General features: G+C 38.5%; 1 protein-coding gene across 1 annotated transcript in view; it reads right to left on the bottom strand.

Annotated features, from left to right (window-relative positions):
- The window catches only part of AHR (aryl hydrocarbon receptor), a 46,435-nt gene that overhangs the window by 11,992 nt on the left and 19,320 nt on the right, over positions 1–15,123 (bottom strand). Inside the window, exons 3-9 of the mRNA XM_033166310.1 lie at positions 7,898–8,007; positions 5,798–5,887; positions 4,222–4,345; positions 3,730–3,860; positions 2,591–2,793; positions 1,624–1,733; positions 128–269 (exon numbers count right to left, since the gene is read on the bottom strand). Coding sequence (XP_033022201.1) covers positions 128–269; positions 1,624–1,733; positions 2,591–2,793; positions 3,730–3,860; positions 4,222–4,345; positions 5,798–5,887; positions 7,898–8,007 — 910 coding nt within the window. The remainder of the gene's footprint in view (positions 1–127; positions 270–1,623; positions 1,734–2,590; positions 2,794–3,729; positions 3,861–4,221; positions 4,346–5,797; positions 5,888–7,897; positions 8,008–15,123) is intronic.

The following is a 15,123-nucleotide window of genomic DNA, read 5'->3' on the forward strand; positions in this document are numbered from 1 at the left end:
CAGGGCTAGAATTCTCCCCACAAGACAAACTGGCTAACAATTGTTTTTTGTTATATATCTCTGTTTTGAACATGGTAGCCTTAGATCATCCCAACTGCAGTGTCTCCATGCGTCAGTGGCTACTTACGTAAGAGGTCTCTGTGTAGCAATAATATAATCTGGTCTCCCATTTTTGTAAACCAGGCGTGCATTTGCTTGAACCCAGGCCCATCTATTTTCTTTGGTAAGAAGTCGAAACACAGTCATACCACTCTCTCCGGTCTTTATCACTAAAAAAAATTGAACAGGAAAAAAAAGAGATAAGCATCTTTAATGTTGCCCAATAAAAAGTTTGGCATTCCTATTTACATAGAACTTATAAACTAATCAAATCAAAACCACTTAAAAGGCTAAGTCCAGCTAATTTTCAGGATCAAATGCATATTCATTTAAATTAATGGGCCTTTAGTTATGACTGACTCATGACCGATTGATTTCAGTGGTTTGCTCTAGATATGACTAAGTTTGAATCCAACCTACTGTTCTGTATTCTATTCTCGACAACACAATGAGTGCATTTGCATGCCAGGCTAAAACATGGTTTGCTGAGAATGCACAAGCATAATTAAGTCTCAGGATTGTGCGCTCCACACATAACTCCTCTTGTATACCTGCAATAGCTTTTGAAACCTTTGGTTCTGCTTCTAGCAAATCACATTTCCCTGCCTTGTACAGTCCCGAAATTGTGGTAAATGCTAACTGTGGTTGGTTTAAACAATTTGGCTTCAGAAAACCATGTTTCGAATTTGGCTTGATTTAAACTGCCCATAGTCGGTGTTAAATTCTGGTTAACTAAATATGTCAATAAAAGCTTCCAAAATTACCTTCCTAGCTGTATAGGAGAAGCAAAAGAAAGTATGCAAGCCCAAGTTCATTGCAAATTGTACATAACATGCTAAACCATGGGTTGGTATTATGTACAAATATGGTCAATATCTCATAGGTAAAAAGAAATAACAGCTATGGAACCCAAGAGGTTTCAACTGCAACTTATTTAAAACTTTTCAGTATTTTTTTTTTGAAGGGGTGTCTTTAAACAGGATAAAATATGGAATATTTTAACTGTTTTTAGAAAACAAAGTTATTTCCCATATTAATGGAAACTGTAGTTTAAAAAAAGCTTTTGCTAAGGAAAGGAGAATGGAAGGCATCTCTAATAAAATGCTATATAGGACAAAATAAAAAGTACTCCCTTTCAGCAGAAGCTATAGAGATGGTCAAAATTTGTGACAAAGGGATCCAAATACATCAAGGTCAGAAAACGTTCTAAATTTAGACTTCGACTACTCTGAAGAGATTTTTTCCATCTGCCTGAGAAAACTGCTGAACTGGCAGCAAGAGAGGCAGAGAAGAGGAAGTGCAAAGAGCAGGATGTGACAGGAACATGGAGAACGAAGCTAAAGGAATCCACATGGGAAAATTAAACACTGCTTCTTCCAAACTAAGCTCACATGTTTGGTCGAAGGACATGTCTAGAAAAAAGCCCTTATTAGAAAAAACAATAAGGTTAATTTTGGATACATTTCTGAATTTATTTTGGCACACTTTGTTCTGCTTCGTGGCTCAGCACAAGAGGACACTTACTTCGGACATGATTCTCAGCACAATAAAGCATATCAGCTGCATGGATAAACTGGTATCCTGTTCCTCTCATGCAGAGTTCTGCTTCAGTATAACCCAGCACAATTCGACCTCTGCAAAAGATATTTAAAACATTTAAAACATATTATGCAATCCTTTCACAGCTCAAGAGCTTGAAGAATAAAATAAAACAAAACCCCAAATAAACAAAATAAAATCAGAATTTCCCACTGAAAACCTGAACAACAACAAGAAGAAGAAGAAGAGGAGGAGTTTGGATTTGATATCCCGCTTTTCACTACCTGAAGGAGTCTCAAAGCGGCTAACATTCTCCTTTCCCTTCCTCCCCCACAACAAACACTCTGTGAGGTGAGTGGGGCTGAGAGACATCAGAGAAGTGTGACTAGCCCAAGGTCACCCAGCAGCTGCATGTGGAGGAACGGAGACACGAACCCGGTTCCCCAGATTACGAGTCTACCACTCTTAAGCACTACACCACACTGGCTCTCAAGCAGAAAACAGTAACTACTCGGCAACTTGCAAGAGCCAAAGGTTGCCCCAAATAAATAATAATAATAAAACAACTTACTACCTTTCCAGAAAGATTAAGGCAACAAAACCAAAACACTACAATACAAAATTTAATCTATAAGCAGTTAGGAGATGAAGTACAGTAGATAGAAGAAAAGGAGCCCATATCTTGCTTCCTGAAAATGTGGCTTAAATTCATTATTGACCAGTAATTCTCTGAAATATGTACATTTTGGTAATTAAAGATGAAGAAGATCATGAATGAAGCTGTACTTATTTAGAGGGGGTAATTAGCTGAACTTCAATGGAAAGGGTGTAAGGACTAAGGATGCAGAACAATTGCCACCGGGGCTACATAGACTTATATATTACAACTTTAACCTGTACTTCTGAATTTCAGCTATAGTATATAATTATCCTCAGTTGACCTTGCACTTACTTTGCATCACATCCTATAGGTGTGAAGTCTAGCTTATGCTTAGTTCTGAAGATGAAGTTTTTGGTACGTATTTCAAGAATGGATGGAGGCTGAAGGGGAGTAGCCACTGCAAACAAAGCCAACTGAGGGGATATAGAAGCGCCATCCTTTCCTTTCTTGTTCTGTCCATGGAGAAACTTTAGTCTCCCTTGAAAATTCATGGCCTTTAAAAGAAGAAAACAAGTTATAACCTCATGCCACATTTTTAGATACAATTTCATTTTTGTTAGATATAACTGTGATAAGCTATGCCACTGTATATTTTAAACACCATCCAAAAGAGCAAGTTTACCCAATTTTACTATGGGACGACCAATCATGTGAAAGGATAGTGAATCTTAAATTCAGAGATTTGATGAACAGCCATTGCATCATGCACTATTGGGAGTGAATCCCCTTACTGTTATTTCACAAGTAGTTGCTTTTATGCAAATATGCAGAATATTATCTTTTATTGTTTAAACAATTCTTTTGAAAGTATTTTCAAAGATGGACTAATTTATTTCACAAGTTTTAAAGAAAAAGACAGTAATAATTATTGGGGTATAGAAAGACTTCCTTTTGGGACTCTACAACCCTCTCGTGGAAGCTCATATCATTAAAAAATATGAATACAATACAATACGAACTGCACAACAACTTAATTGAAAGAGAATTTGTAGCACTGAAAATCAATCACCAATATTTTAATTTTTCAGAAAATGACACCGCTGTGACAGAAACTGGGCAGAGCAAGCTTTGTGCATATATTCCCACACTCAATTTGCTGGAAACTGCGAGGACCTTCCTTGGTTTCTCTGCTTAGGGCAGGCATAGGCAAACTCGGCCCTCCAGATCCAGCCATCATCCATGACCACTGGTCCTGTTAGCTAGGGATGTTGGGAGTTATAGTCTGGAGGGCCGAGTTTGCCTATGCCTGGCTTGGGGCCATGCACTTGCTAGCTCTGATTCAAGGTCAATATAGTCCTACTCACGCATAAAGGATTCAGAAGTGGAATAGCTATGATAACTTTTTGTTTCTTTTAAAAATTGAGTGAAAAATCTGAAGTCATAGTATCCTGTTAGGTGTGAACCAGACATTAATGCAACTCTGTACTCACCAAGAACCCAGATGAATTATCCAAGAGACAGCGTAATCTACAGATGAAGCTTCGTTCCATAAAAGAGGAATTCTCCGGAGGTAGCTGTTCTGGGTTATAGTATGTTGCTGACTGTGCAAAGCCATTATCACCTATATGAAAAGATAATTTAAGACTTCCTTTTAGACAAACATTCGTTCACATGATAATGGCAACTCCCTTTGTAACCAAGGTTTCAAATACTATTCTAAACAAAAATGACAGTGGGAGGTATCGCTAAGGCATACCACACTTTATAAATATCTGCCATTTGGAATGTGTAATGCCTCTAGATGTGTAATGCATGTCCCATTAGTATCAGTCCCCGTTACAGATAAGCACCTTTGCAGGTAGTAGGAGAGAATGCAGTGTGAAGTTTTCTCCTCAATACCTATAAACATAAACATTTCTTCATAGGTATGTCTCGTAAAGACAGGCACAAATTATTTCCTAGTGCTACTAACAGATACTAACCTTGCATTATCTGTCCAGAATCTGTAGAATGCACAGGGTTCAGAGCCCAGTGAAGCTGGCGCTGGAATTCTGGTCTGTCTTCCGTGTGAATTAGTTCAAATACACTCTGGTGTATAATATCAGACTATATTCAAGAAACAACGACAGCAAAGAAAATGCTAAGTAATATTCCTGTGCTTGATTGCTACAAAGAATATTACAATTCATCACATTTTAAGTAAGACAGTCCACTACAATTAATGGACTCCTAAAGAATTATGAAAGAAGGAAAGTTAATCCAGCAAAAACCAGTTTTTTTAAAATCCCATGTAATTGTTTATTAAACAATTGGGAGCAAAACAAGGACCACAATATCTTTGCAATACATCCAAAAGGTGCTAAGCGTATCTTGAACAGGGTTGAAACTGATCTGCTTATTTCAAATCTAACTAGAGTATGCATTCAACTCTTGCAGTGCCAGCCAAAGTTCCAACAACTGGATATAAGTTAGGTAATGCATTTCTACTGCTTAATTTGGAAACAAGATAATAAAATATATTACTATTTTTGTGAAAAGGGGGACTAGTCTACTAATCAAAGTCACATTTATGCTGTGGACTTAAAATCAACTTTAAATCTCATAGTCAAAACAAAATACAAAATAAAAAAAATTCCTTCCAGTAGCACGTTAGAGACCAACTAAGTTTGTTCTTGGTATGAGCTTTCGTGTGCATGCACACTTCTTCAGATACCTGCACACTTCTTCAGATACACTGAAACAGAAGTCACCAGACCCTTATATATAGTGAGAGAGTGGGGAGGGGTATTACTCAGAAGGGTGGTGGGAATGGGTGATTGGCTGATAGGTGTGGAAAACCTGTTGACTGTTGACGACTGCAATTGGTCTAACAGGAAAAGGCAAGGGGTGAGATGGCTAAAGATAGCTTTGTCTTGTATAATGAGATAAGAATCTAACGTCTTTGTTCAGACCAGGTCTCTGACCAACACGGCTACCTACCTGTAACTTTAAATCTCATAGTAAGAACATTAATTTTTGAGGGTGCTGATGATTGTTTCGAGTTCTTAATCCTTTCACAGGAGCTGCAAAATTTATTTACTTATTTTCATATTTTGTGCAACACTTGGTGACCCCTCTCCTTCTGACCTTCCTATGTTTCACACATGTGCTTGGAATTGTTCTTCAGGGCTCGGCACTGAAAGTGAGAAGGTGGAGGGCTGGTGCACACACCCTTGTGCCACCTACATACATTGACATGGAAACCTCAAGAGAGCTACTGATAGCAACAAGTGACAGAGCCCAACTCTCCATATAATCTCCCCCAGTGTCTTCACGGAGCAGTTAAATAATATGAGACAGAAGCTGGAAGTTTGAAACAGAGGTAGTTTTAAAATAGGTCATAGTTTCTTTATGAGAAGTTTCTCTACAGCTTCCTTAAGAGCTGCTTGTTACCCAGGGAGGTTACTATTTCTGGGATTCCTCTAGAAGCCACCATGACAAAGAAATTTGCCTTTCGATACACAAAGCAGACACGAAACTTTGGAAGTACTCTTTTTTGAAAGAGGAAAAAGTGCTTACCTGCTGAAAACCCAAGTAATCCTGGATCGTAGAAGAAACATAAAATATGAGTGCATCTGATGTGACCACCAGCACAAAGCCGTTTAATGCCTGAAGACAGAACAGCAACAAGTTTAATTTGAAAAAATACATTGATACTGCATGTTGAAAAAGAGGATTTAAAAATGTAATTTAATATATATTACAAGAAGCACAGGAAAAAAGTTAATATAACCACACTTATTATTCTGGCCAATACCAAACAGCAAATCAGCAGCAGAAAACCATGTTAAAGACTAAGTTTTCGATTTTCAAAGCATTTACATAAAATCTACAATAACCCCCAAGAGTGAGATTGCTAGTACATTAGGCGTGCAATACTAACGTCCAAGGGTTTTATGATGTGAAAATTAAATCCAAAGTTAAATCAAACACACTTGTGTAATAATGTCTATGTTCGATGACCATTTCATAGGAATGTTACCATAGAAATTGCATCTAGGAAAATGTGGCCCATCATCTAATCCTACATCTACTACATCTCTTGGAAAGTGGTTTTGTCCCATCTGGCTGGCTGTTTTACCTGGGTTTGGGCCACTTGAGATACTGTCACACAATTTGTCATGACTGTTCCCATGAAAAAGGAGTCGGTTTTTGTCTACGTTTGGTGCCATATGCCAGCAACACTGAAGGAATCATGCACCAAGGTTGTAGCCCTGCTAGCTACTGGGTCTGCTTCATTAGTTTATTTCTTGCACAGAATATATTGTCAAAGCAACATCCAGCAGGAGACAACTCTCCTGATCTCTGTGGTGCTTTCAGGAAAAGGGGGAAAGGAGATGCAGTCTCTCCTTCCCCTGGCCTGCTAATTAAACATTGGCTCCATCTCCAAATGGATTCAGAACCAAATCTGGTCGGGTGTTCCCCAGCTCAGACCAGGGCTCTGTGTCAGGGGGTAGGGGCTGAGCACAGCCCTCAAAACTAACAACTTACACTATTCATTTAAAAATCTCAATCTGTTTTAATTTCTTAGATTCCCAGGCAACACTGGGCACTTTCAGGTAGTGTTACTATAAAGCATCAAAGGATTCTGCACACATTTACAGATTAAGATAAACCTATGATGCTATATGCTTAATGCTTTAATTATGGGGTTTTGAAAATACATATGCGGACCTAAAAACATGTAATTCAGACCCTAATTTACTAGTTTGATTTAAGCCTGAAATACTAACATTCACTCTGGACAGTGTTTTAAAGAAGCTAGTAAATTAAATTATGCAAATAAGCAAAATGAGCAACATAGTGTGTATTTAACAACTTGCCTGGTTGTCATAGGTGACAAGGAAATCCATACAGGCCAGTGAGTGGGCTGGCAGACGAAGGCTAAATTTCTTCTAGCCTGTCAGCTTAGTATTTGTGCTAAAGGTTGAGGAAGGGAAGTCTTTTCCTCTGTGACCAGGACATAAATGCAGTGGACTGGTGGATGAGGGGTGGGCCATTCCATCCCTCCTTTGCCAGTTAAAGCCAATAATTTTATTAGCCTGCATTTCCATGAAGAAGGCTCTCCCTGTTCTGTAGCCAAAACTGAAATGCAGGCCATTAGCTGACAAGTGCATTTTTTTTTTAAAGTAGCCTAGTAACTTTTGTAGGCTTACTCCCGTTGCTCGGTCCCAGCTCCTGCCCACCTAGCAGTTCGAAAGCACGTCAAAGTGCAAGTAGATAAATAGGTACCACTCCGGCGGGAAGGTAAACGCCGTTTCCATGCACTGCTCTGGTTCACCAGAGGAGGCTTAGTCATGCTGGCCACATGACCCGGAAGCTGTACGCCGGCTCCCTTGGCCAGTAATGTGAGATGAGTGCCGCAACCCCCGAGTCGGACACGACTGGACCTAATGGTCAGGGGTCTCTTTATCTTTACCTTTTAAGCCTACTTACTATACATTATGCATAGTAAGGCATTATGTTCTAGATCTTAGAAAAAGATTAAAGAAAAGCCTGAAGTGGTAACTGGAATAGATGCAAAGTTTTTGCTTATGCTTCTATTGGTGAATGAAGCAAATTAAACACATGTTCCAAGATTATTTCCCACAGAAATTCTTTCAACATAACTACAAGTACCTGTAGTAAAAGTTCTCCTTCCAGCATGGTCTCTCTAGGTTTTATAGTTCTGCCGCTTTCTTGAATGCCATTTCTGTCAGACTTTGCAGAACTGGATGATTTTAGTGCAACTGCAGAAAAAGAAATGAAAATGTAACATTTCTGTGAACAAATTATCACTTGAGTTGATTAACACAAAATAACAAAAAAGTACTGTTTATAAAACTCCAAAAATAACAGAGTAAGTATAATTCTAAGAGCTATTATCCAATGCTGCAACATTGATAGGATTAAGCTTTCTCACAAAGGAATTGATTCTTGTGTTTGCTCCAATTCTTACTGCTACAAATTCTCATGTAGTTTTGTCTTTGTAAAATGGGATTACACAGCATGTCTTTTTTAAAAAAATAAAAACTCTGCAATTATTTGAAGAAGCTAGTTCAACATTTTGCATTATTAATTTCATATTTAACAGGGGAAATGAAGTGAACTGTTTTTCATTTTAGGGTTTCATAATTTTGAAGATAAACAAAACTGCTTTGTCAATAATTAAGCTATAAATAAAAGGAAGAGTAAAGTAAGAACACTGATTAGAGAATATTGATCACAAGCTCAAGAAGCTGTGACTACATAGCAGAATTTCACTGAACAGCTGGGACTGGGGATGGGGAGACAAGGAAGCACGCAGGCTACAGATATGTTCACTGCATTTTGAGGCAAACTGCCATGAAGCACATGAAGTTGTTGTTAGAAACACACACACACACACACACACACACACACACACAAATATTCTGGCTGCCGAGAACTAGTATTGTGGTTTTCTGCTCTGTGACCTGATTTCTCCTGCCTAGGAAGCTACAATTTTCAAGAATTATGTATATTTGGTTTTTATTTGACTCCTATTTGCATTTTTGGAAAGACATAAATTAAGACCATCTTAAAAAGAAATAAGTAGGCAGCTCCAGTCTTCGTTTAAGCACATGCTTTTTATATAGAAGGGTCAGTTCTCTAGCTTTTGTCACTAGGTCATGTTGTTTTGGTGCAGTGTGTTCTCTTGTTCTCCGCCCAGAATGAAGCATCAAATGCAGGTTTGCAGAACAATAAATCTATTCTCCTCAAGCCAAGCTCCATAGAAGGAAGGTGACGTGGGGTGAGGAGGAACATCAGAAAGAAGAGAAAATATGACATATCAACTTCCTTGAGGAAGGCCCCAAACAATACACTATGCAAAGTTTCGAAGCCATGGAAATCCACTTAGTGTGTAGTCCGAGTCTCAGGCTCTGGCTTCCTAGAGACCATAATGCCAGGTCTGGGAATGCAGCTTCCCTAGCTTTGCTACCTACTACGCAGTCCTAAAATAAAGTCAGATATTGTTAACGAAGTGGATGACCCTCTATGAGCAGGCAATTAACCTTCTCACACCTCCATTAGACAAAACGTATTTGAAAGTGAGAAGAAGCATGTCACCGGTGATATGCTGCTGGACACACAGATTTTTGAATGAAGCACCCTCTGCAATTCTTCCCTCCCCAAAACTAAAATGAGAAATCAGGCAAACTGCTCTCCCTAATCAAACAGTCTCCAAATGCACCACGTTCCTTAATGTTGATGCATGAAGTCATTTTATGTTCCAACGCTGCAGTTCAAATATTTGGCTTATTTCTCAACTCAGAAAGCAGCAAATTTACAAGATGCAACTTACAGAAAAAGCCATAGCCTGATCGTACAACGTTCACGTGAGTTTCATATCCTTGGGATATCTGTATCACTGAAGGATATGGGCAGGTTTCAGAGAACTGTGAACAGAGGTCTGCTTCTGCAGCAGGGCTTACCCACCTCCTCCTTCCCACTGAGACTGTATGAGCCCACAAAACACATTCCCATGGGGAAGACAAGCAGAAATTGGAGATACCACTCCTGTTCTTCAACCATTCAAAGGTTTTTCTGGGTCTCACCCTTGGCTTTACAGATAAATATTTGGCTTTGAACCCAATTATAACTAAAATACATAAAAATCATAAGCCAATTTCACACTCCTACTAGTAGATTGAAAAAGGCCAAGAATTTTCCACACATAGCCTGGTTTTCTCAAAAATTAAAACTCAAGCGCATTAAATCCAATCTGCCAGTTCAAGCACAAATATTTTAGATAGTTTACAGGCTTACTAAATTCTACTACACACACTAATAGAATACCACCACTGTTAGTAAGAAACAATAGCAGTCTACTGCAAACAAAGGCATATTATAATCTACTGCAGAGTTGCACTGGATTTTTCAACTGCAATTTTCTTAAAGCATTCTATCACAGGAAAAAGATGTACCCTCAATAGTCATAAATTGGTTAGACATTCTGTGAATGACATTTTGTGCCACTTTAAATTCAAATCTGTTTCTCTGCACAAAAAAAAAACCCATGGTTCAGAGGAGCAGATACAGGAGGCAGGATATCTGAGTAGGCTGAGAAATGGTACCTGAAAAAGGTTTAAGAACACCAGTGATCTTCATTGACCCCAAGCAAAATAACTTTTCCACATTTAAAGTATCTGTCGGATTACTACTGAGGCTAAGGCTACCAGCACAAGCTTCTCTATTTCCCAATCATACTGTAGCCTCTAACCATCCATCATTCCCTAGTCATTCATTAACTTGGTACGGTAATGGAGGATGGACTTAATGTAAACACAAAGTGAATTAAAACAAACAATTATTCCTCTTCACTGTAGTCTGTGTCAGTGTTCAGTGTGCATGTGTTTCTCTATTTCGCCACCTTCATAAGGTCTCATCTGCACACATACATGAAGATTTCAGGAGATTGTGACACTTGATTCTTATCAAACCCCTTGGGCATGCAGGTGACGGTTTTTATCATCTGCATACTGTGCGATACCTTTTCAAACTTTGATTTTTAAACCCAGGGAAATTTGAAAAGCAACAATAACACTGAAAGTGACATGCTTTCAGTGTTAAGAGGGCACCTGAGTGCACACCTAAGTCCTTTTGTAGCTAATAGCTTTGAAGACTGAAAGAAAATGATTTAATCTTGGTCTGTATTAAAGAAAACTAAAGTGATTGTATTATACTGTGATATTGTACTGTGACTAAATGATACAACTCCAGGAAACGTATGGAGGAAGTAAAAAAAAAAAAAAGTTAAAGTTCATACTGAAAATTACAAAAACTGTACATAGTATGCAGCTTTAGTGAATTCTAATACAGGGTGCTTATATAACATTTATAATGCAATGGTGTGTTTTATTATTATTTGATTATTATATATTTATTTACACCCCACCTTTTTCCTTGACAAAGAAAGTACTTGGGCTAAGGGGGTGGAATGTGGTCCCAGAAAATGAAAGAGAAGTTCTGGGAAACACTGGCATAAAATATTTCACAAGCTGGTGGCTGAAACTAAACCTTGCTTATATTATTTGCCATTCTGAAGCTGACTTCTTTTGATGGAGATAAGCTTAAGAACCGTAACAAGATTAAGTACAAAGAAGCACTGGCTGAAGGAACAGAGAACAGATGAAGATTAGATACATCAAAAGCTGTAGAAATATTGTTCACAATACTAAGACCAGTGGCCACCCCAGTCAAACATACTGTACTTCAAAGGTGACACTTACAAGCATGTTGCTTTAGGGTAGAACAAAAAACCAAGGATGATATCATACATGACAGGTGGCCATCTAACCTCTGCTGAAAAACCTCCATGGAAGGAGACTCCATCACCTTTTCTGGGAGCCAAACAGCTCTTACTGTGAGAAAGTTATTCTGGTTTATTTGGAATCTTCTTTCTTGCAACTTGAACCCCCTGATTCAGGTTCTAGTCTCTGGAGCAGGAGAAAACAAACTTGTTCTATCCTCCATGTGACTTAGACATTCAAAGATGGCTACCATATCGCCTCTTAGTCTCCTCTTTCCCAGGCTAAACATACCCAATTATCTCAACCATTTGAAGTCTGAAGTTATTTTTTATGGATTAGTAGTGAATTTTAGTGCTAAAGATTTAATTAATACAAGCCTTACTTTGTTGAGTTTATATCTTATATATTTTATACACAATGTCTGTTCTGAAATCGTCTGGTCTGTTATGCCTAATAAAGGTCATTGAATTCTTGAATTCTCTCAACCATTTATCATAAGGCCTGGATTCCAGACTAATCTGAAAGTCTGCCCTTCTCCTTAGCTAATTAAACAACAGTAATTTTTGTTTTATGGAAGAGAACTCTATATGAAGCGGGGGGGGGGCACAATAGTTAGGCTGAATAAACTATAGGAAGAATAGAAAAGGTCAAAGTTTTCTACTTGCTGCTCTTCAAGAAATAGTTTTTGAAAGCAGTTAAGGATGAACACATTGTATATATTCCACACCAAGAAGGCATTTAACAAGACATGACAAGCAGGCAATGCCTGCACACCTCATCCAGACAGAGCAGTATTTTTGTGGCTCTTTAAATCTAATCATTTGAACTTCAAAAAATGGTTAGAATTTCCACAGATTAAAAAAAAGTTAAAATGCAAATTCTGTCTTGAAATACTTCAATTTTCTAAATGTAATAATTAAACCAGCTTCAAATTAAGAACCTCCCCCCACTACAGAAGATATAAGATTGTTCAAATATATGCTCTGTTTATATACTGGAGGATATACTGGCTGAGAAAGCACCCTGGGAACAGAGTTTAAGACTCACCATCTAAATATTTAATAAACCACCAACAATATGAATGAGGCTGTACGAGACTCATCAAGAAAGCTCATAACCTTAGCAACTGGCAACCTGAAGGGCGGGCTGAAGGGCAGCCACACCATACAAAAGATGCTTTGGGAAAACAGCTAGAGTTAATTCTGGACCCCTCCCCCATTTAATACCACCACAAGAAAAACATATTGACAATAGCAGGGAAACAAGGCACTTAGAAAAGGTTTCACACAATGCAAAACAATGATTCATTTGCAAATTATAGCAACTTCTGAATTTCAAGTCTTGATTTTCTTCCCTCCTAAATAAAGCAAATCCTCATAAAGAACTTAATAAGACATATGCTCACAGTAGTGTCCAAAATATTATCTGTTTTTAGGGGCATTTCCAATGAGTGATTCAATGTCATTTAACAGATGACTGAAAACATTCAGCACTTAATATATAAGAAAATGCTCTAGTCCATCATTCCATTTCAAAAAAGGAAAAAGGAGATCTTTAATTTTTGATTGCACCTATGGTGCAGTGCATCAGATATTCTGTACAAATGTTTTAATCTGTAAAAGCTTCTGTTTGGAAAGGGAAAGCTAGTTTCCTGGGCACTGGCTAAACAGACACTTTTGAGCATTTTTGTGTGGATGCAGATGCCTTTCGAAAAGCTATAATTATATAGCGTAGTCCAAGTTAGCAGGTGTTCCTTTAGTGCAAGACAATAAATTATTAATCCATAGTGGCATGTGAGGGGGAAAGGCTTTGTCACTGTTAAGAAGGTCGTTGTTTCTCAAGCCTCACCCCCAGCATGACAGGAAAGTTATAATATCTTACAGCACAACTGCAATATCCCTGAAAGCTTGAAGAAGTAAAAGCTGTTTTAATCATGAACTGGCATACAAAGAAAATCAATCTCACTACTTACTTAATGGATAGGTGCAGGGGAAAGATGCAGGAAGCTGACATTTGTTAAAACCAGGAACTCACATTTCTCACTGAACCTGCCAAGAGAGAATATGTGGACCCCTTTATTCTCACCACATGCCCCCAAACTATGCAATCCTCTTCCAAATGGGATCGGGAGGGAGAGAGGTCACCCTCACATCCTACTGTGGCCACAGGTAGCTGGCAGGACTTTGAATGAGGCAGTTGCTGCACCATGAATTCTCCATGTCTCTCTGTCACACAGGCACCCTCCACACACATGCAAACAAAACAGGACTGCTTTGCCCAAAGGGCCCAAATACCTATGGCATCTCAGGTTTGGTTGTTCACACTTGGTGAGGGGACCTGAAGGAGACTCTTGAGAGTCCCATGGACTGCAAGAAGATCAAACCTATCCATTCTGAAGGAAACCAACCCTGAGTGCTCACTGGAAGGACAGATCCTGAAGCTGAGGCTCCAATACTTTGGCCACCTCATGAAGACTCCCTGGTAAAGACCCTGATGTTGGGAAAGATTGAGGGCACAAGGAGAAGGGAACGACAGAAGACGAGATGGTTGGACAGTTCTCGAAGCTACCAACATGAGTCTGACCAAACTGCGGGAGGCAGTGGAAGACAGGAGTGCCTGGCATGCTCTGGTCCATGGGGTCATGAAGAGTAGGACATGACTAAATGACTAAACAACAACAACTCTCTCTTCCTAATGAAGAGGACACAGTATCTGAGCAGATATTGTGATGGCTGGCTTTTGTCACAGTCTAGCAACAGATGAAGAAGAACAATCCAGGATCTGCAGACAGGAAGAGATGTTCAGTGCCTACTGTTAAGGCGTTCAAGAGAAAACAGACTACAAATAAGGAAGACTGTTAGAGGACTTGACTTGCTTTTCCACACGAAGAGTTTTAGTCTCCAGGATCTGGACATTTTATGAATTAGATCTGAAAAATAATGGCTCAGTGTAGATATGAGTATGCTGAATTGTTTCCAACAATGAAGTAAGTCATTGCGGACTCTTAAGCTATGCACTGGAGTCTTTTCAGAACTTCATATTGGTGACTACAGGTTTTAATTTCTAAATCTATCAGCTTTGGGAATTCTGTTCTAGAAATGTAACCACACACTAAGTGGTACCATTTCCATACATGCAAGCAGATCAAAGGTTTTAAAATTGCCTTCAGAATCTACCACAAAATTATAACTGTTTAGGAAATGGGCTCTGGCTACTAGAAATATTCACTATTTAACACCATCTATAAATGTAAAAAGTTTCTCCACAATTATGTCCAGATCTAAATAGGATCTTCAGAAAAACATGTTTCATTTTGATGTGTGTGAGTTTCCTCTGATGGCAACTTTTGCAGTACTTTAACTCAAATGAAAATTAACCTTTCTCTACAGCATAATTAGAAAAGCATACAAATGGGGAAAAAATTACATAGTTTTCACATACATTAGGCAGAGGTCAGCACTGCTTGGCCCTTATCCTTAAGACAGTAAGAACTCAGTAATTATACTTAGATTGATTTGACTTGCATTGCAAATAAAATTGTACCCATCTCTTTAAAAAGCTCAAAAATAAAAACCTTTCCATTCTGTCTTTTTT

The sequence above is a fragment of the Lacerta agilis genome, chromosome 12, assembly GCF_009819535.1.
Source record: "Lacerta agilis isolate rLacAgi1 chromosome 12, rLacAgi1.pri, whole genome shotgun sequence".
Lineage (NCBI taxonomy): Eukaryota > Metazoa > Chordata > Lepidosauria > Squamata > Lacertidae > Lacerta > Lacerta agilis.